Genomic DNA, 22,960 nt, shown 5'->3' on the forward strand with positions numbered 1-22,960 from the left:
TTCATATTTGATTATCTTTACACAGTTATTGAACAAAACTGGAGAACATTGAGCTAACCTCAGCTGAACGCTATTTTCTTTTTAGAGATGCTTTACAGCTGAATTAAACTGTTTGCATCATTTAATCATTATTTTCCTGCCGACCCCTGTAATGCTGCTTTGAAACAAACTGTATTGTATAAAGTACTAACTAAATAAAGATAGCTTCACTTGACTTAACTCCATGGATCATTTACATTAGTGTCTATAACAGGGCCCTTACTTTGACTTTTACATTGCGTTCTGACCATGGCTGCCCCTTAATAGTCAACTAAACATTAGTGAAGAGAAGAGGCTTATTCGACCAAATTTTTATTATTAAGTTAGTCGCAAAAAAAAAGGAAGTGGCGAAGTCACGCAGTCCGTAATGGATAGTTAACAATGCTGGTCCATGCGGTAATTATGTCGGGCTGGAAATCCAAACACTTGACTTTCATTTATTGACCTCAAACATGGTTTATCATTTGAAACATGTAGTAGTAGCCTAACTTTAGCCACTTTACATAGCTGCTTGCTCAAACGTTAACCTAGATTAATGCTTATACAAGTGTTCGTGCGGAGTGTGGTAGATAAATTAGTACCGCGTTTACTGCACGCTAAACTTAAGGTGCAGGTGTAGTCAAGTATGGTGTCCCATTTTCGGAATTTGTTCTCTGCATTTTACCCATCCTAGTGCACACACACATCAGTGAGTATTGTACACACACACACACACACACACACACACACACACACACACCGGGAACACACAAACCAGCCATTTTTGCTGTGGCGCCCAGGGAGTGATTGGGGGTTATGTGCCTGGCTCAAGGGCACCTCAATTGTGGGCAATGAGAGTGGAAGTGAGTGCGTTTAAAAGAAAAAGTGTAAAATCTAATGGCAATGCAGCAATGGCTTGATCTGGCAAGATCAATTGTGTCAACTGGTCCTAAACTCGCTCACACTGACTGGCCCTAGGTCAGTGGGTCTTGCTTATCGCTGAGCCCTGCTTTAAAGAAGTTTATTTCATGCTGTTTCAGACTCCTTACTGTGATTTGTGAGTAGAACCAGCGGATGTTCTTCATGTGTTCTGTTGAGGTGCGTTGCGGGAGTCTTGTTTTTGTTCGAGTTTTATGTCAGGATCTCATGTGATTTATGTGAAATAATTCACATCATTAATTTTCTAAATTCAGAGCAGTTGTTTTCCTGCTGTTTGTCAGGAGATGATCTGTCACCTCTTTCTGACATGCTTGATAATGAAGTGGCCATTATGTTAGTAAATCTGTTTAGATTTGCTTACAATACTACTGCAGACATAGTGCTCTCTTTCAACAATCCCGTCCAATCTGCTGATCATCATCTGGGTGGGGGTTTATAACCACAAATGTTGAGCTGGATTTAGTTTAGTCGGGATGTGTTTGGGTTAGATTTGGTTTTGTAATGCATACACTCATTTATTTTTATTCTAAACTCATTACTGACTGTTTAGAAGTGACAGCCCTAAGATAGTCATTGACTGTTTCTTTTGCAACTTTATGCATCATATCTACTTGCTAGCAAAGGGATCACGAGTCATTATTGATATTGGTCATAGCAGTTGTTTTACAGCCAAAGGAAAAAAAAATCTTATGTATAGTCAGTCAATGTTATTGTCATGATTTCCTGTAAAATTATAATTTTGCAAAAGTAGCAAAATTGTTATAAAACTTCATAGGTGTTCATTTTTCTTACCTCAGTGCTTTGTAAAAATAAAACCAAATAGCGAGGATCATGCTTATAACATTGCCAGTAAAAATATACATAAAAAGAAGGGCTTATTATCGTTTGCTTAAGTAAGTTTACCTTGTTTTTCTTTATTGGGAAACGAGACAAAGATACAGATTTAGAAGAATGAATCTACATATATATACTATGTACATTGTTTTTTTTGCCATCTTATACCCAATTCGACATATGCTTCAGGCAATGTGCTTGTGGTTTTGTAAATCTGACTAACAGGGACGTTTGAGATACACTCCCACTCACTTGACCTAATTTATTGCAGACCTCTAACTATCTAATGAATTTGTAGTACAGTTGATGAATCTGTAAAACATAAGCCCACACAGTGTTATTTTTCTACTTGTAACAATATCAGCTGAGTATTTAATGGGAAACTGAAGCATTGCCCCAGATGAAACATTACCTTTGTCGCATATGTTCTACACATGCTTTTGTTAATGATCTGTTCCTATAATGAGCTCAGTGTCTCAGTGTGAGAAACAGCTGCAAGCCTTCAGTCGACTGCGATGAGATCCAGTTTGATCTAAATGCTTTTTTTGTCAAAGTACATATATGTATATTAATTATTTGTGGTTTTCCTTTTTGTAGATGTGGACGTGCTACAAAGACTGGGATTGGTTGGGAAAAGACCACCTGGGACACGCTCCACACCTCAAGGTGTCATCCCCTTCAAATCAGGAGTCATCCTAACCCAGAGGGCGAGAATTGACATCCCAGTGAGCTCTGTCGTCCCACCATCACTGGGCTCTGCGTTCACTCTCATCCTTAGCGTATGTTCGCATCGCATAAACAATGCTTTCCTCTTCACCGTTGTGACAAAGAGGAAAAGACTGCAACTAGGGGTGCAGTTCATCCCTGGGAAGATCTTAATTTACTTGGGTCAAAAGAACACTGTACATTTTGATTATGATGTTCACAATGGCCAGTGGCACAACCTGGCTTTGGACATCCAAGCCCAAAGGGTTACGTTATATACTTCTTGTGGGAAGACAAGTATGCATGCAGATTTGCATTTTAAAAATGAAGAAACGCTGGATCCAGAGGGCTCCTTTCGCTTGGGAAAAATGAGCCAGAACTCTGTGCAGTTTGAAGGAGCCATCTGCCAGTTTGATATCCATCCCTCTGCTAAGGCAGCTCACAATTATTGTAAGTACATTAAAAAACAGTGCAGGGAAGCTGACACTTATCGGCCTAACCTCCCTCCTCTTTTACCACCATTACCCCTGGACTCCAATATATCTGTCACCATTCAGACCCCAAACATTGTAACAGAGATAAATCACAGACATTTTAGCTCTCAATCTTCACTAACACAAGACAAGATACACAATCACGAACCCTCACAAGGCCTGAACATGTCTACTTTAATGACATCTCAGTCTGTACAAAGCACAGTGCCACCAGCGATAGCCCAGCCCACATTACAGCCCCCCCTACAGGTCACTGCACAAACTGCCATGGCCTCCTTTGGGAGTAGGACATCACAAATAAATCCAAAGCCAACTCAACAAAGCAACCCCATAAAGAACCTTGTAAGGGCTACTGTAAGGCCACAGATATTAAAAGAGGACAGGATGGCTGACACTGCCGAACCAACAGATCAACAGAAGAACAAATTGGATATCCAGACCACTGCCACAACACACCTTAAAACTTCTAGCACATTCAAGGTGTCAGAGTTTACAACATTAGCATCACAGAGACCTCTACAAAAGGAGACCTCCTTTTTCAGAACCAAATCCACCTCTTTTGAGCCGGTCACCCCTGCGGCCACAGATGGTTTCCAAACCTTTGACTTTGAACCAACCCAATACTCCCTCTTGGAAGAGTCACTTGGACTGAAAGGAGAACCTGGACCACCGGTAGGATGTTCTTTAATATTTTTTGCTGCCATGCTCTATGTATTTTTCACATTTGTATGGATTGAAATTGGAATTGTGGTAAAATGTTCTGCTAACATTTAGGTTAGAAGGAAACATAGAATGTCTTAATCATTATTTTCTCATTGGTGCTGAGGTATTGACAACTTGTTCATAGATTTCTTTGAAAGACATGACGAGTGAGTTCATGAAAAATTACAATGTTGGGTTGATATTGAAAACTGTCCTGATATCATAATGAATAAAAGAAGGCCTCAATAAGAGCAAGATATCCATATTTAATAGTTTGACAATGTTTTTTATTGTATCTTAGAAAAAAACTATATTTTAACAACATTATAAATATTTTAAATCCTTCACTGCTTTCTTATACACACACAAATGTTTGTCTTCCAAATCAAAGTCATGTGTAAGGTCAAGGTCAGCAAGTCTCTTAAAATATCCAAAAATATGATATTTTTTGGCACGGTTAGTTCAGGTTGTAAACATTTTTTAAAAGTAATTTGTCTGTCAAGCTAGCAAAATTATCCATTTATTTTACAGTAAAATGTTATCATTGCAGGATTTCCCCTGATGATTTTTACTGAAGGTGGGGATTTGCTTGCTGAAATATTTAAAGCTAAGTCAGGATACAGAACCATAACAACAAGGTCTTCAGCTTTCAACAGACCACTAGAACTCTGTAGTATAAGACCATTTTCTTTCTTTTTTTAAACAGTGTCTTATGGTGGCCAGATGGCTAGTGCTGCTTTGCTTATTTTGAAGAATGGTGAAATGTGAATTATTGACTGTGGCCATGTTTTTTTGTGTGTGTGCATTGGCCTTTTCATCTGCCTTCATGTTATATTTAACTCTTTCCTCACCAGCGTTTTAGAAAAAAGTTGCCAGCCAGCGACAGCATTTTTGATAATTTTCACAAAAGTTTCATGATCAAAACATAGATGGAGTAGATCGAGTCCATCAACACCAACAAAGCTTGCACAGTATCCTCCTGGGTCGACATTTCATTTGGTAACATTAGGCAGTTTTGATTTCTATGCTGTTGAATATTGATGAACGCATAATTTTACATATCGTTAGCCTCATGGCATAATTGCCTAAGTCATTTTTTGTTTTTTCTTGTTTTCCAAAAACATTGAAATATGACTTAGGCATTTTTGCTATGAGGCTAACAATATGCATCTGCTTGTATAACAGTGAAAACATGGAAAGCTGGAAAATTCAATCAATGGGTAGGAAGCATTGTTTCATAAATTATGGAATTTCCGTCAATGGCATGGAAAGAGTTAAGTGCTGACTGTAGTAACATTGCATTAATATGGATTCTTTGTCAGTTTGAGTTCAATACATAACATACCACACACTACAAAACTACTGTAGGCCTACATCTTTTACCAGTTAAACAATTTCTCTGGGTGCAAACTGCTGGTTGAAGGCTGGAAAATAGTGTCATCATTGTTGCCTTTGAGTTTTTGGTGGTCTTGGTCTTAAGCCTAGTTTTTAAAATCCTTTGAAAGGGCATTACAGGCCGGTAATGTGTAATGCTTACACACTTTTTCCTTATAGTTAAATAATGAGGTCATAAGCCAGCGGGTGAGAGCACACACACTGCAAAACAAAAAAACAAAACAAAAACGTAATCAACAGTTTGTCTCGTTTTCCGCTAAACATATCTAAACATCCTTGAAACTTAAAAGCAAGAAAAATGTATTTGAGAAGCAAAATTGTGTACAATATGGGACTTGTTTTCAGAGAACATATATATATATCGTGAATTATTTATTGTTCTTTAACCTATTGTCATATCTTTTTGTTATTACTTTAAAACTAAACCTTAATAAATGTACCTTTATGCTTAAACAAAGCATATGTGCATTTGTCAAGTAAATTTATCTTGGTTCACGAATGTTTAGATATCACAAGTGCGAACAATTCTGTTGTTTAAGAACATGTCATGAATCCGACGTAGACTTTTCTTAGGAAGTTTATTAAGTACACAAAGTTAAGAAAATTCTTAGGAAGATATTGGTGAATGAGGCCCATTGTTCCTATTACTAAATAACTTTCCACTCAAACACAAATTCCCAATGATTTACTGTTTTCCCAATGGTGACTGGATTTGTGGTAATCTAAAAATAATGCAAATGATAATACTGTACATAAGAGAGCTTGTGTAGATTTTATTAGGCTGAACTGCAAAATTATATATATTTTTATTAAGCATTTTTGTCTAGTTAATTTTGTTCCAATTTAGGATTGATGAATCCCACGTAAATTGCAGTGTTAGTGTTTCTTTGCATGCTATGAGTTTTTTTTCAACAAATTATCAGAAATACATTACAGTAAAATACTATCAGTGTAAACGACTGTAATTAAATAAAATGCAGTAACCAATTATTTGGAGCAAACGGTCATCACTCAAATGTGCGTAAGAGTGCTCTTGAGTGTGCGTAGATGTTGTTCTTAGCTAAGAACAAATCCAAGATAAGAAGCATTAGTGAAATCCAGAATCTTTGTAAAAAGTGCGTAAGTAGGGTTTATGAACACATTTCTTCGTAAGAACGGTTGGTGAATGAGGCCCAATGTCCTTTAGCTGACAACCTGAAGGAAGGTTCTCTCAGCTTGCACTGTGATTGGATGAGAAAGAATCAATCAATCTTGTAACAGACTTACAAGTCTTCATGGATAAGTTTCCATTTCTTGTGCATAAGATTTTTACTACAGGCTTGGGTGAGAGCAAAATTGTGCTCTGAAAGTGAGCTGAAGTCTGCCAGCCTCATCCAGCACTATTATGCAGTGTATTATGGTACTGTATATACAGTCACAGTGAAGTTCTGAAGTCTTTTCCAACAACAAACAACAACCAGATGTGCTGTTCAGTATGGCTGTCACACAGATAGCACTGTGCATTTTCGGGAGATATCCCCCTTTAGCAATTACTATAAAAGGTCTTGTTTCCTCCTTTTCTAATCTTTTCATTCCTTCTTGGAGGCAGAGAGAGAAATAGAGAATGCTTTTATTCAGGAAATTTGCAACGTGGAAGAGAGAGTAGGGGGCTCAAATGGGCTCTTCTGTCTTTCTTTCTCTCTGGAAATCAAAATTACCATATTAATGTCATTCATATCAAGCAGACACTGTGCACACAATGTCTCTTGGTTTATTATGTTTGAACTTACTCCATAGAAGCTAATTTTACTTGAGCAAAGAAGTTTATTGCATAATAACTAAAGGCAGAGTCAATGCAGTTCATGTTTATTAAAAGTAGTTTTAAAGTAGATTTCTTGAAAATATTAATAGCGTACACCTTTGAATAATCTTTTATTAGTTAGTGTTGCATTCAAAATGATTAGAAACAGGAAGCCTGCAATTAAACATTGTGGACTTCTGGCAACATCGCTCAGTATGAGTATATGGGATCTTGCCAGGTCTGCAGGTGTTACGAAACATTGCCAGGAATTGTCTCGTATAATTTATTTGTAAGCAGTGATTTTCATTAGTTCAAAGTTTTCAAAATCAGATGTGTATGCAACTTGGATTGCTGCTGACACATTTTTCACTAACACAATGCAAAATCCAAAGCAGATTGCAGGTAAATTAGCCTATATAAAAAATAACATGGATGATTGTTCATCATTGACATTGGCAGATTTTTGTGAACTTGATAGAAAGAGAATATAATAATATAACAACAAAATGTTTTTTGGCTTAATAGGCCCTTTTCACATGACGTCACACAACTTCTGTTTTGTGTTTTCTTACTTGCGTCAGTATAGTGAAAGTGGAATACTAGCGGCACTTGAATGGATTACACCCAATATTTGTATATCTGCCTCTGCCACAAATACAGTTAGAGGATGACTGTCACTGCAGCCGCCTACTTTCATCTACATTCAAGCCAGGCGTTTGGCAGATCTCAAATTAACTTACCGTTTGGTGAAATTTGCCGCTTGAAATTGAAGAAAAAGATGAAAATGACTAAACTCACACACTTTCTGCTTCCCATAGTGACGTGTTTGCTGTCATTTTTGTAGATGAAGTTGGTTAGATGTATTTGTCAGCATTTGTCAAATAAAAAGATGTTTTAGGCGTTTACTAGGAACAGAAAGGCTTGTTTTCATTCAATACTTTATGTAATTCAGCGCCTGTATGTTCAAGAATAAAGGTCAACATAATAAGCTTATGCAGAGGTGTAATATACCTGTAAAACACGAGTAAAAGTTCAGATATCTCACAGCAAAAATTACTTCATTACAAGTTACAAGTCACCAATTCCAAATATTCTTAAAGTTGACATGAAATCAAAATTGACCTTATTTACTTTGTTAGCGCATATTACTAGTCTTGTGATGAGCAGTTAATTCACAGAAAAAAAATAGTTTGCCGTGGTAATCTTTAATCAAAATCTGAAAAGTTACTTCCATTCTGGAATGGCGTTCCTTTTCTGATGACGTAGGTTTGACGGCTTGGGTTGAAAACGCTTAACCACTCCCCTCAAACCGTTAGTCTGCTATGGGCAGAGATGGAGAGGAGGAGCGCTGGAGTAAAACCCTCCACTCTGTTCAATATTCCGTTTCACTTGGAAATACGTCACAACACCTCCAGTGTCACCTCTAGTTAAAAGTTGTTTGCAACTTCCGGTTCACGCGGACTTTAAAAAGGTCTCTTCAATATAACGAATTAACGGTTAAGTAATGAAATAGTAAAAGCCTACTTGCACTTGACATGCAGGTTTTGGCCTCATCACTGGCTGCAGTCATGTCCTCATCTCATATATGAAGCACCTGCTATTCACAACTACCTGCTAATGCACTTGCATTCATGTAATGTATAGCCTTGTTAACTAGTTTGGATGAGTAAGGGCAAAACGCACAAGATTTAGTACCTTCAATGCCCTGTAGATGGTGAAATCACTTCTTTTGTTGCAGAAATAAACTTCTGCAGAAAAAGTTAGGTGCCATGTAAACTGTAACGAGTAACTGCATTACTCATCTCAAATGTATTGGAGCATTTATTCAAAAATGTAGTCGTAGCTAGCTTGGAAATCCAGACCTAAATCTGAAAGATTAATGGTCTGGTGTCGATTAATGAAAATCGGCCAGCTCGAGGGGCGGCACCAAGCTTGCATTTGAAAATCTCACTGCACGCAATTGGCTAACACTACGACCAATCACAACAATACATGGGGTGACGTATCACTAAGCCCCATACGCTAGCTACCAGCGGAGTAGTAGTGGGAAGTTCGGATAATTTTACTGACTCAGCAAAATGAACGAATCTTTTTTCGAGTAATTTCGTTCATCTCAGCATAATATAATTAAAATGTCATGTTAAATAGCCCAACACATCTAGTACTTAGGAAAATGTTGATTACATTTGAAAAGTTGGGTCCAACTTAAGTTCAGGCTATTGCAGTCTGTTAATTCACCTCACCTCCTGATCCACGGCGTTCTTTCTTTTGCAACTTCACATTTATCACGTCTACTCTGTTCCCCGCCTCTCGTGTCTGTCTTCGGGTTCGAATTTGAGCGGAGCTAACTGGTAGATTATATTTTTGCCGTATTCGGTCGGCAAAACAGCAAAAACGTCCTTCTTGCAAAGGAACGATTCGAGCGCCGTCTTCTGTTCCTCTTTTAGAGAAAAAGGCAAGTCTAAATCTTTCATTGTAGCGCCCAAAGCCGTTTCAAACAACTAGTGTTCATCAATAGCTATCTTGCCATGTTTACTAATGACCAATGTCATCTCGCCTCTGGCCCGCCTATATCAGATAACCCGATGTGATTGGTGCAGCTCAGATAGAGGGGCATTTTTTAATGAGCATTATTACTCGACACCAGAGTAAACTCGCTGAGCAAATTCAAATTGTGCTCTCGCGAGAACTCTGGATTTCCAGGGTACAGGTAGAGAGTAAAAGTTGCTAATATTTTTGATACTCAGTAAAACTAAAAAGTAGCCAAAAAGATACTTAAGTACAGTAACTAATTATTTACTCAAATACTTACAGCAATGCTTATATGTTAGTATGCTGACGTATGAAAGTATAAAAAAAAGTCTACTTCTATGTCAGTGCATTCTCTATTAGCCAGATGCACATGAATTGCTGGATCATAATACCAGACCTGCATGTGCTCTTTTTTTTAATCTCCCCTGACTAGGTGAAAGGAAAACACTGACCTCTTAAAGGCAAGCTCAGTTGATTCATGTGTGTAATCGATTTAAAGCTAGATGATGTGCAAAATTAACAAGGGCGCCAATGACTAAAACCAGTCATTTGCCAATAAAATGAGCCAAATAGTGCAGCAGTATGGACAGTCTATTGAAAAAAAATGTTAGTCCAATTTCGATTTATATATATAAATTTGTTCTATGCCTGTTTTCAACCTAAAACATTTTTCTTAACATTCTCTAAACTGTAAGTTCAGAGATCTGAACTTACTGTTTTGAGAAAAAAAAAGTATAATTTGAGAATTGAGGCAAAGCGATTGAGAAAAACTGTAAAATACTCAACTTCAGCATTTTTTTATTCTCTCTTCAATTACATTTTTTTTTTAACCAACCACTGAAACACTATATTTGCAAGTTTAAGTGTCTAACTCTCAGAGTATCTTAAAACATTGACTAGAGTTCACTGGGGGTTTACTGCCTTGTTTGAGAGTTCATTCAATGTCAGCAAGTAGATATTTAACACTAAATTTTTTGTCACGATTTCCCTCCCTCCTTCTCTTTCAGGGACCTCCAGGACCTCCTGGCAAGCCAGGATTACCAGGAAAGAGAGGGCCCAGGGTAAGCCTGTTAAAATCCTTCACTTATTTTCTCATGTCTCTGTTGCCTAGCCCAGGCTTAGGATATCTCTATGTTTTTACATAATCCAAGTCAACCTAATATTTCCCTGCATGTTACATTAATTCATTTAGTTTGCCAAAGCTGCATTAAAAGGTGATGAAATTGGCGTTTGGAGTGACTCACACTGGCAGTTTCACCATCGACAACATGCTCCAGTTTCAAACACACTCCAATTGTTACTCAAGGACACTGGAACAACATGTTCTTTTTGTCAGGTGTTAGAAGGGGTTACAACATTGTAAAGTAAATTAACAGTTTAGAAATGTATCTGATGTAAATATTGCAAACATATTATTCCTTACTATGCCATTCATTATTGGGGGGGGGGCTAGTTCCTATTAAACACCAATTACCCGTATGTTTGTATAAAACCAAGTACAACTTTGCATTTTCGATGGCCTGCACTCAAAAATGTATTTTTGTTGCTTGTTCAATTTCAATTTCCATGTAAAATCCAGTTTCTGGCCAATCAATTATTTAAATTGTAAATTATTTTAAACTGTTTGCTTAGTCCATTTTCATTATAATATTAATGATATAATAATTTTCACTGGCCATAATCAGATGTATGCAAATTCACTTCCAGACCAACACAGACATATTGGAAATGTAACCACTAAATCAATAAAAAAGTTATTTCCATATGTCTTGTATATATTTAAATGTATTTAAAATCTTTAGTGAAATTATTAGACACATTACAATACATGTGTAACAAGGTTCGTTGTTATGGAAAGAAGGAGGCGGGAACAGGCGAACATTCAAATATTTAAATAAATAAATAAACAAATACAAAAATGAAAGTACAAGCCAGCAGTACCTCGCGGACGACTGCGGGCCACACAAAACAGAAACAAAACACAACATAAAATCAGGCCTGTTCCTCTCTCGATCTCCACTGTCGTCGCTCCTCCTTTTATGCTTCCGCTCCTCCGTGAGAGATACGAGACCGGTGCGTCGCCATCGCGCAGATGTCGCTCATCAGTAATAATCATGCCGCCGGTCTCTCGCCGTTCTCTCACGTACCTCGACCTCGTCCTGCTCCCCACAACATTGTTGTTGTTGTTAAGGCTTAATTTTAGTTTGTTAAAAAGTTTGAAGTCATTGAAGTCTTTCTTTGTTACAAACTGATAGTTTGTCATCAGGGTGAGTAAGTACCTTGTAGAAATGACTTTTTGCTCAGTAAGATTGTAATCAAGAGTGGAAGAAAGAGTGAGACAATGAGATATCAGTTAGTCAGTGATTCAAAGAGACTTCCCTTGGTGGAAGTCTAGATGTTTTGTGTGCGAGATACCTGCCCTGGCCTATGAGACTGCCCTTTAGAGAGGCCCCTGAGGGCTGGACTGTGGGAAACCAATCTGTTGAGCAAAATAAAGGGCTCTTTGTAGCAGTCTTATTAAAGGCATTTAAAGCCTCACCGGTGCTCACCGGCTCTAGGCTCTCCAGAGTGACTGGTCAAGAGCATTGAGATCTTACACCATTAGTCAGTACCCTACGGTACTAAGAATATTTATAACTCCTGATATAAAAAAATGCTGATATTTATAATATTAAAGTTTTTTTTTTCTATTTCTGTAATGTTTGTTATTTGTCAGTTTTCATTCATAGCAATTAATATGCATGATACAATTTGTTAAATGGGAAAATACATTCAGCTTTGGTTACAGAAGTGCAAGCCAAAATTTGATGCATTTAGACCTTCAAAGATTAAACGGGTCATGGACACGTCAGAGCAAACTGGGCATTGCAATGCAGTAATCTACAATTCAACGCTTTAATACCATACAGCATAACCATGCGAGGTTGTTTGAAAATATGCTTTATTTTTGTAATACCGCTAGGTGCCACTACTTTTGCAGAAATTACATACTACACCTTTAACCTGTTAACTGTCACCCCCCTTTTTAAGCATGGATCCGGTTGTAATTCATGAATGGTTTTGGAATACAGACATGAGTCTCAAATACTATATACGTATGAAAGGAAAAACTCAGTTTTATGCATATCGTTGTCATGTAAACGTACCATAAGACTAAAAACAAAATATGACAGAAACTAAACATGACTATGACATAACTCCCCCTCCCCGGAAAGCGCATCCTCATGCTGCAAAACATAGCCCAAACTGAGGAGGGAGGGAGAGCGGGGGCTCTGGAGGAGGGTGAGGAACAGGCATGGGACGACGACCAGGGAGGAGATGAAGGTGGGTGGAGCCAATGCGGAGATAGAAGGAACCAGAGCAGAGACGAGGAGTAGGGATGTTAACCGATGACCGTTTGACCGATGGTTGACCGTATCAACGTTAACCGATCAAAATTGTCGGTAGTCGGTAAAAAAAAAAAAAAGTGATCTCTAAATTAGGCTATTAGACAGGGGACTAAACACTACTACAGTTAGCCATCTCATTCCAAGATATTTTTGTGTGAAGTGAACAAATCCCTCAGACTCAATTTTTCATAACTCGCCTGTTTTATTTGTACTTAATAAACTAATAAAAACATTTGGCGCGCGCTCACAGCGTTTGGGTTCGCGCGCTCACAAGGTTTGCGAAAGTTTGTTAAAGTAAAGGCTACAGGCTAACACACTCGAGGTTAGAGCCAGGGCAGACGACAGGAGGAAGCGTGCAAAGAAGAGTAGTGTGTGGGACCATTTCACCAAAAAGAATGACACAGATGTAAGTTGCAACTTGTGTGATACAGTGCTTAAATATGGAAATACAGTTCATCTACATTTCAGTGGTAACAGATAAGGTGATGATGATCATCTTTCTTTATTATTGTTAGCACTATCTCAAACTAAAGCGCCGTCTCTTCGGACCTGTCATTTTCTTAAATGAGCTGCGGCAATGTTTCAAATGAGCTTCTAACGCTAGACAAGCGCCTTTATTTTAAACGCGATCACCTTGTACCCAAACCATTTAGAAACTAAGAGCCATTTGTCCTCCGATTACATACAAGCTCCTCGATGCCGCGTTTGCAGGACTCATGTTTCACGCTGTAGGGGATTTTAAAAAAGTGACGTGAGTGAAAGGGCGGCGCCGTGTGTGTGTGTGTGTGAGCGGCAGAGAGATGCGACAGAGTTGCGAAATTGCAGCCCGGCTCGAAATGGCTGTTATTTCAAATAGCGCAGCATATTTTAAACTAATCGGTTAACCGGTTTCAACCGGCTAATGAGGCTCGGTGGTCGGTCAAGAATTTTTTTTCGTTTTCCACATCCATAAAGAGGAGCAGGATGATGACCCCGAGCAAAGACATGAAGGTCCACAGTGGAGCCGATGGAGGGAGCAGCCATGGTGGAGCCTTGGAGGAGAGGACGGGTGGAACCAGGGAGACGACTGACTGGGGTGGAGGTGGAGACCAAGGCAGAGCCGAAGACCCAGGGTGTTGGCAAAGGCCTGGAGGGCCACGGTGGAGCTGCAGATGGGCATGACCGATGGTGGAGTCATAGGCTTGGCAGACCGGGGCAGAGACGTTGTGAGTGAGGACAATGGAGAAACTGGGGGAAGGAGGAGTCAGACGGAGCCAGAGGTGCAGCTGCTGACTCTGATGTCTGAGGTGGAGCCAGAGTGACAATGGACCAAGGTGAAGCCAGAGGGACTAGGGAGCCCAAATGAGCCTGAGTGATGACATTTCATGATGGAGAAGAGGGAGCGTTGAGCCAAGGTGTAGCCAATGGGTCGGAGGGCAAAGGCTGGGTCTGGGGCTTGGGAGCTTGAGGTGGTGCCAAAGGATTCATAAGCCAAGGCAGAGCTGATGACTGGGAAGCCCCAGGCGGATCCGTGCAGCTGAGTGGAACCACTGGAGGAGCTGAGGGGCTAAAGGGAGACAGCGGATATGAGGCCGATAAACTGGATGGCTTTGACAGTGGAGGAGGGAGGCTGGGCTAGGACCATCCACAACGAAGGAGACTTGGACTTAGTGTTGGGTTAACCAGCAACGACTTGGAGCTGGGCTTAACTAACAATGACTTGTACGATTTGGAACTGGACGGGACCAGCGGTGATTGTAGCATAGCAAGAACCTCCCCCTCCAGCTCATTACACAATACTTCATTCACCCAGCTTTGGTTATGTACCTCAGTACCAGGAGTGTGTGCAGAGCTTCAATCACAACGAACCCCACCAATATTCCCTCGACGATGGACGCTGTTGCCGGCTCACACACTTGTATTGATTCCACATCGCTCTGGCTCAATCTTTGTGGCAAATCCAAGGCAAATTTTTTAAGACATTCAACTCTCTCCTCTGTTCACCACCACCACCACCACCCACCTCCTCTTTAACTGCTGATGATTTTACTAACTTCTTCACCAACAAAACAACAACCATCAGCAGTCAGTTCTCAGCTCCACACACACAGGAACCCAGTCCAACTTCTCCCACTGCCAAAAACCTTATCTCCTCCATCTCTCCACTAACCGAGGAAGAAGTATCTAAACTTTTCCTCTCCAGTCATCCTACCACCTGCCCTCTAGATCCCATCCCCTCACACCTTATACAAGCCATCTCTCCCACACTTCTACCAGAACTCACACACATCATCAACTCATCCCTCCACACTGGCACTTTTCCTACAGCATTCAAGCAGGCTCGGGTAACTTCACTGCTTAACCCCCTGGGGTCTGAGGTGTTTTCTGGGTCCTGGAGGTGTTCTGACATGCTCTAACATTTGTGCTTATTTCTGTTACTTGTGACATTTTCATGGCTAAAGTATTATTACACTGCATTCAGCACAAACTCTGCTACAATAATATGTCAGCAGCATGTATGTAAAAGTTTGTAGTTTTGAGATAATAACATTTATGCGTGGTTTGTGAAAATTACCCAAAAAAAAGTCACTGAAATAATGTCATGAAACACAAACTAATTATTTATTCGCAAGGCTTTTGAAAATTGTATCACGTAGCCTAGAATATTTGCTCCAAAACTATGTGAAAATCATCCTGAATACTCATTCAGATAAGACAATATATTGATTTAAAATTTGTATGACATGTTTTGTGTAAGAAAGCTTTATGCGAGGAGGCGTAAACCACCATGAATATTGAGTGTTTCACACCTGAGAGAGACAAAGAGCCTCCCATAATGGCCCTATTAGGAGCTCTCAGGCACTATCATTACATTACCTTGCACAAAGAATGAGGAGATTTAAAAAAGAACGTTTTTTTGATTGTTTGAATTTATTTACAACACAACATAATCCAAAGATACACAACAAATGGCAAAAAGCACATTATTTAACACACTGAACTAAAGACAGAGACTTAACCAGTCACACACCTTTCCTTTCCTGAAACATAGTGCATAGCCTACCTGTCATTTCCAAGGTGTTTGATTTTTCACTTTACCTCCTCATGCTCATGTTGAAGTCAGCAGGACGGGTAGCTACCTAATATATATATATATATATATATATATATATATATATATATATATATATATATATATATATATATATATAAAAAGCTGTGAACATGCTGATATCAAGAAGAAACCAGGGCTGCATGATTGTGGGAATACATTTTAGATTTCTGGTGAAAATTCCTTTTTAAAATTTACAAAATACACACACACACACACACACACACACACACACACACACACACACACACACACATATATATATATATATATATATATATATATATACATACATATATATATATACATTTGTTGTGCCTTGTAGGCATATACCTGCAGGGCTGAATCAAATAATAAGAACAATAGTATAGCAGGCATAGTTAAAAAGGAACACTTCAGTAACACTACACTTGAGAAAAACATATTGATTATCATGTTACTTCAAATGTTTACAATCGATATGACGTTATGAAATGAGATTGGAGTAAAATCATGGTGCGTTTTGCTTTTCAAACGCACGTCGCGCGACTGACTCAAACACACAGCCCGTGCAGGGAACATTCACTGAAGCATCGAGCAACAGTTCAATGGCAATATGAAGTTTATGCAACAATAACACTAACTAATATAATTCAGAATTATTTCTTACCTTAAAATCGTTCTTGTCTTCAAATCGCGATCTTCTTCTTCAGATGTAAACCCAATAATCTCACAGCATGTCTTCCAAACTCGACGACTGCAGAGGACTGATAAAGTTTGCCGCTTTGTTGTTGAGGTAATGGGGGCGTTCGCGCGACACATGGACGATTTGCATCTCTATATGTTTTGCGCGTGTGGGTGTGGTCACATTAAAACTAATGAGGAAGGGTTAGAGAAACTGAATATCTTGTTGGTTTTATACAAATTACTTAAACAGAGAATATTTGTTTTCGTTTTGAATCAGATCATTTAAAACTACACACTTAAATGATTATAAATATATAGAGCTCACAAATGTGTGACAAGTATTCGCTGAGTTTTTTAAATGTTTAGAGACGTGCTCAAGAAAAAAAAGTTCACGAGACGGAGAGGCAGAATGCACACCCTGTTTAATTTCTTTATTTTACAAAAGCACAACGTTTTGTTTTGATTGTAAGTGGACACATACAAAAGTAGACTTCTCACAGATTCTTTTTTCATTTTTATTAAGTCTGTATGACCATATATGACGGAGTATTTTAAGTTTATTCAGCTGCTATGTGAAAAAAAACGCGCAAATCACGCCGGCGTGATTGCCGACCCCAGGGGGTTAAGAAACCAACATTAAACACATCACTCTTAGAGAATTACAGACCTGTTTCTCTCCTACCATTCATTGCGAAAACACTTGAACGAGTTGCCTTCAACCAAGTATCATCTTTCCTCTCTCTGACCAACCAACTAAATGTACACCAATGTGGCTTCAAGAAAGGGCATTCAACAGAGACTGCATTGCTGTCAGTCACAGAAGCCCTACGGATCGCAAAAGCTGCTTCCAAATCATCAGTTCTCATTCTCCTTGATCTGTCTGCTGCCTGCGATACTGTGAATCATCAGATCCTCCTGTCCACCCTCTCATCACTTGGCATCACAGGAACTCCTCTCCACTGGTTTGAGTCCTATCTCACAGGTAGGTCCTCCTTCAGGGTCGCATGGAGTGGCGAGGTATCCAAAGCACATCAACTAACCACAGGGGTTCCTCAGGGTTCAGTTCTTGGACCACTCCTCTTCTCCATTTACACCACATCACTGGGACCCATCATACAGGCACATGGTTTATCTTACCATTGCTATGCTGATGACACCCAGCTCTACCTCTCATTTCAACCAGATGATCCCACAGTAGCTGCACGTATCTCAAGCTGTCTGGCGGACATCTCGGCATGGATGAAGGAACATTACCTGCAGCTCAACCTGGCAAAGACTGAGCTTCTCGTCCTCCCTGTCAATCCGTCTCTACAGCACGACTTCACTATCCCGCTAGATTCAACCTCAATCACCCAAGGTCGGTCAGAAATCTTGGAGTAACATTTGATGACCATCTGACCTTCACAGACCACATTACAAAGACAGCTCGATCATGCAGGTTTGCACTGCACAACATCAGGAAGATCAGGCCTTTCCTAACTAAGCATGCAACACAACTTCTCGCCCAGGCCTTGGTTATCTCTAGGCTTGATTACTGCAATGCTCTTCTGGCTGGTCTTCCATTATGTGCAACTAAACCTCTAAAAATTATCCAGAATGCTGCAGCCCGTCTTGTCTTCAACGAGCCCAAAAGGGCCCACGTCACTCCTCTGTTCATCTGTCTGCACTGGCTACCACTCGCTGCTCGCGTCAAGTTCAAGGCATTGACGCTTGCTTACAGATCGACCACAGGCTCAGCTCCCTCCTACTTTCACTCGCTCCTACGAGTCTACATCCCTACCAGAAGCCTGTGATCGGTCAATGAGCGACGGCTCGTGGTACCATCACAGAGAGCCACATAATCACTGTCCAGAACATTCTCATTCACGATTCCATGCTGGTGGAATGATCTCCCTACCCTCGTCCGGAATGCAGAATCCCTGACTACGTTTAAAAGACATCTGAAAACTCATCTCTTCCGTGAGCACTTGACATAAAAAAATAATTATAATCCTTTAATCCTCCCTTGTTTGGCTTATGCTACTCTGAGTAATGCCTGAACTTTGCATTTTGAGCACTTCTTGCGTTGTTTTTGCCTCCTCACAATGACTCGCTTGTTGTAGTCCTCAGTTGTAAGTCGCTTTGGATAAAAGCGTCTGCTAAATGACTAAATGTAAATGTAAGGAAGATGCAGAATCAAAGAAGATACTTTAATACGTTTAATGAACAAAAATAAACAACAATCAATTGAGGTACAATCAATCTCTAAACACATCTTACTGAAGGGCACAATGGTAATAGAGCATATCCTTAGCATGTACACCAAGAAGCTTTTAATTACAGAGGGTTTCAGTTTCATTCTTCATTTATTTGATCCAATTTAAATGAAGAGAACTAAATAATTTTTTAACTTCTCATCGCACTTCTCAAAGTTGAAGCAGCTGTAAAATCAGCTCTGTGTTTTCTAAAGATATTTCAACTGATGGTAAATGTTCAGACTCAGATAACACTCAAATTGTTTAGTAATTTACAATCATTCAGTCGTTTACAACATCAGCAAAGTGTTTGTTAGTCTGAATCAAATATTAAGTGTTGGTCATAATGGTGAAAAAACCCCCGACTTTATTCAACTATTCATTTTCTTCTGTGTGGGCCTCTGACGTGAGTTCACGTAGTGTAACAGCTCAGCGCTTCTGGGTTGTACGTCAGAATGGTGAGCCTGTATTGTTGAATAAAGTCGTTCTTTTTTTGCGCACAAAAAATATTTTCATTGCTTGATAAACTTATGGTTGAGCCACTGTAGTCACTTGGACTATTTTAAACATTGTCTTTACTAACTTTCTGGGCCGGCAAGTTTCAATTACATAGAAGCATGGAGGAGTGAGACCGCCCTCAGACGTAATAAAAAATATCTTAATTTGTTTTCCGAAAATGAACGAAAATCTTGCGGGGTTGGAACAACATTAGGGTGAGTAATTACTGACAGATTTTTTGGGTGAACTAACCCTTTATCAATAGTAATGATTGCACCTTTAGGATAAATCGCTTCTTGTATTCCTTATAAGTCGCTTTGAATAAATTATCCTACTAAATATTACTGTATAAGTAATTCAAAAGTACTAACTTGATGCCCATAAAAAGCAATGGTGTGACATAATTAGTTGCTTTTTATAATAATATAACTTTTAAAATTAAAGTTCCCCAACACTGCTCAAGAATTGTTGAATGGCAAAGAACATCGGCAGGCAAAAAAATAAAAAAATATATATATATATATATATATATATATATATATATATATATATATATGTGTGTGTGTGTGTGTGAGAGTCAGAGGTCATGAACAAATCCATCTTAGTGAATTTGCCCATTCTTTCACATCTTTAATTTATTATACTAGCAAATTAAACAGTCCTTTGAGAAAAATCTAAATATTTTCTTCAGTTTCTTCTACCATCTGAAATTTTTGTTCTGTGTTAGCTTTTCTTCTAAACTTAGTCAGGCTAGTTTATTTAGTCTGGTGCATTGTCACTTCCTTACTGTCACATGCACTTTTTTTGAAAACAAAGCAATTTCCATACTACTTTAGTGACTACACCAAGTATGGTAGTGTTTATGCAGTAATTCATCCCTCAGGTCTCTCACAACTGCACAGAACTGTAAACCATTCCCTTCTGTGTCACCATGTGCTGGGTCATGTGATCTGTAAGGGTTGTCTGGTGTGAATCAATGCCTCATATGACAGACATGAGTGTTGGACATAGTCTATCAACACAATAAAATTATCTGACGTACAGTTTGTCTCTGTCGTTGGCAATGCTAAAGCTGTCTTAGATCAGATTCTTTACAATGCCAACACTACAAAGTTCACTTTAAACATAACTTAACTTGGTCAAGAGGCCAGATCAGACAAATATATTCTCTCAAGTGCACTGGTAAACATTAGCAGGGGCCTTCTTTGAGCCAGGTCAGGGAGCTTTGCCATAAGTCAGCCATTCTCAAATATATGAGGCGGAAAGTGACAACCACCACGCGCGTCTTCCCACACGAGTGCCTGTTGGAGAGCTGAAAGTGAGCATGAGAGATTAACCAATATGTAACTTGATAGGCTTTCTTGATACTCCTCTCTCAATCTCCTCTGATCACTAACCACGGCCACATGTTCAGAACCCGACCAAACACAAAAAAACGAGGTGGAAATCTGTACATGAGCTTCTTGTAAGTATCTCCATATGGCCAGTTTGTGTGCACTCAGCAGGAAGGGCAATGAATAAGAGCCCCACTCATGACTAACCCCAGGTGGATCATACATAAATAATAGCGCCGCCTTGACAAGTAGACTTATCATTACCTCTCGGCTCTCGCTAAGTCTTTGAATTTCACCATTGCATGTTATTTGCTCTACAATATAACTTTACTGATGGTTGTCAGCTATCACTCAACAATATGTAGGCGTAAATTTAAGATTTATGTGTTTGAATTGCATATAAACGTTCCTTCCATTTGGATCACACTTTTTGTCATACTTCAATAAAAAAAGGTTTATTTAAAAGTACAAATTACCTGAATGTGTTTCAAATACACAATAACCTGTTTATTTATTTATCATCAATAAATCCCATTTCCTTCTTTTTAACTACCGGTAATTGAATATTGCTTGTAATTTATCACATGATAATTAAATGATAGAGAAAAGTTATAACCTGTTAATGCAGACATGAAATGTTGTCGAGCACACTTTCTGCATTTTAAAGAGCCTCTAGACCACAGCGGTGGATATTTATCAGATTGTAATTGTCAGATTGCTGACAATATCAGCAAGCACAAATTATTTTCCCCAGTTTTCATTTTTTTATTCATTTTGTTTTTGTTTTGTTGCATTATTATGGCCTTTAGTTTCCGTTAGCACGTCTTATCCTCCAAAGTGACTGCATTTGTATTGTGGCTTTTCCAGTTTGTTGTTTAAGATCACTTCCATTTTGCCTGCTTTGCTAGCAGAGCGTGTAAATCGTTGTCTGGGGAGCTTTCTTGCACTCTTTCTCTACTCAAGCCCCCTGTTCGCTGCTGGAAAGTCAGCTAATGAAGAAAATCATGTCCATATGTTATATGCCAAAAGCATATGCCAGACGTACCCTTTAAAACACAACACTTTCTTGTTAAGTGGAGGGCAATTTTCCGAATGCATGCCTTGGGCAAACTGTGCTACTTACGTACAGTACTTATCATGAGGGCCAGAATAATGAAAAAAAATGTATGAGATATTTAAACATTTCTCCATTCCCTAACTTGGACTAAGCTGCTCCCCTTTAGATTCCGACAGGGTTAGTTAAGGGACTAAAGTAAGCGTTCTGATTCTTGTTTAAAAACCTTTTTTTCCCCCAGTGTTTGAGTTGAAGGTGGGGGGCTATGAGGTCTTGAACTCCTGAATGGTCTGCTGATTTATTGCCCTGACATAATGTGATATTTCATTCTTTATGACTTTCTGTCTGAAATGTATAAAGGCACCCAAGTGCACCGCACATTGTTTTTTGAGGAATTTACAGAACTACCACTTTGGAGGCACCTTTTTACGTTTACTCTACTGAAGTCAGTCAATTATTTAAAAAACTTTTTTTAATGCATTGTTATTTGAAAAATATTTCAATTAAATTCTAATTTATATCTAAAGTAAATTAAGTTCTTCTTGAGCAGTTTTTCAGTTTCACCTACGACTGCATGATTATATCAGTGAAATAAATCGCTAACCTAAATGAAAGCAGATTTTGCTCCTGTTTATACAACCACTGGCACGGAGATGCAATTTTTCCTGGTCTGTTAAAAAATAATAAATTAATGTATCCCAATTGAAAACTGGGAGTTTTGGAGAAGACACAATTTGAGAAAAATATGTCACCACATAGAGGGGGAACAAAACTTTTAAGGCTTCCAAACTAAATGTCTGACAATATAATTTCCGCTAAGGAAAAAGTCATTTGAAGACAGATGAGTTGTGACAGATGTTTTCTTTAATAGGCGGTTGTGTTTGATTTAATTAGCTTGTGTCGCTTACATCAGAGAGGGTCAAATTATCGTTTTACAATGTCATTTAAATCATGTTGCATTTCCTAACTGGGCAGTTATTCATTTTACTGACCAAAGTCAATTTCAACTCACATTGACACTTTATGAGTGTTAATTTGAGACCCTGATAACAGCGATTGTAAAACAGTCCACTACATGAGTATTCATTTCACTTACTCTTTTTTTCTTTCTCTCTCTATATCTACTTTTCTTTTATGTCCCTTTCCTTTTGATTCTAGTCTTTTTACTGGCCATTTCTTTTGGCAAAAGGAAAAACAGTAATATGGGTCAAGGCCTGCGACCTACCTAAGTGTCCTGCAGTGATTTCACAGTAACTATAGAGAAGAAAGCACACAAATACAAGTGAACATGTGTT

General features: G+C 38.8%; 1 protein-coding gene across 1 annotated transcript in view; it reads left to right on the forward strand.

Annotated features, from left to right (window-relative positions):
* Positions 1-22,960, forward strand: part of col27a1b (collagen, type XXVII, alpha 1b) — a 100,662-nt gene that overhangs the window by 5,309 nt on the left and 72,393 nt on the right. The window contains exons 3-4 of the mRNA XM_079607373.1: positions 2,389-3,662; positions 10,407-10,460. Of these exons, the coding sequence (XP_079463499.1) occupies positions 2,389-3,662; positions 10,407-10,460 (1,328 nt within the window). The remainder of the gene's footprint in view (positions 1-2,388; positions 3,663-10,406; positions 10,461-22,960) is intronic.

The sequence above is a fragment of the Phoxinus phoxinus genome, assembly GCF_949152265.1.
Source record: "Phoxinus phoxinus genome assembly, chromosome: 3".
Taxonomy (NCBI): Eukaryota; Metazoa; Chordata; class Actinopteri; order Cypriniformes; family Leuciscidae; genus Phoxinus; species Phoxinus phoxinus.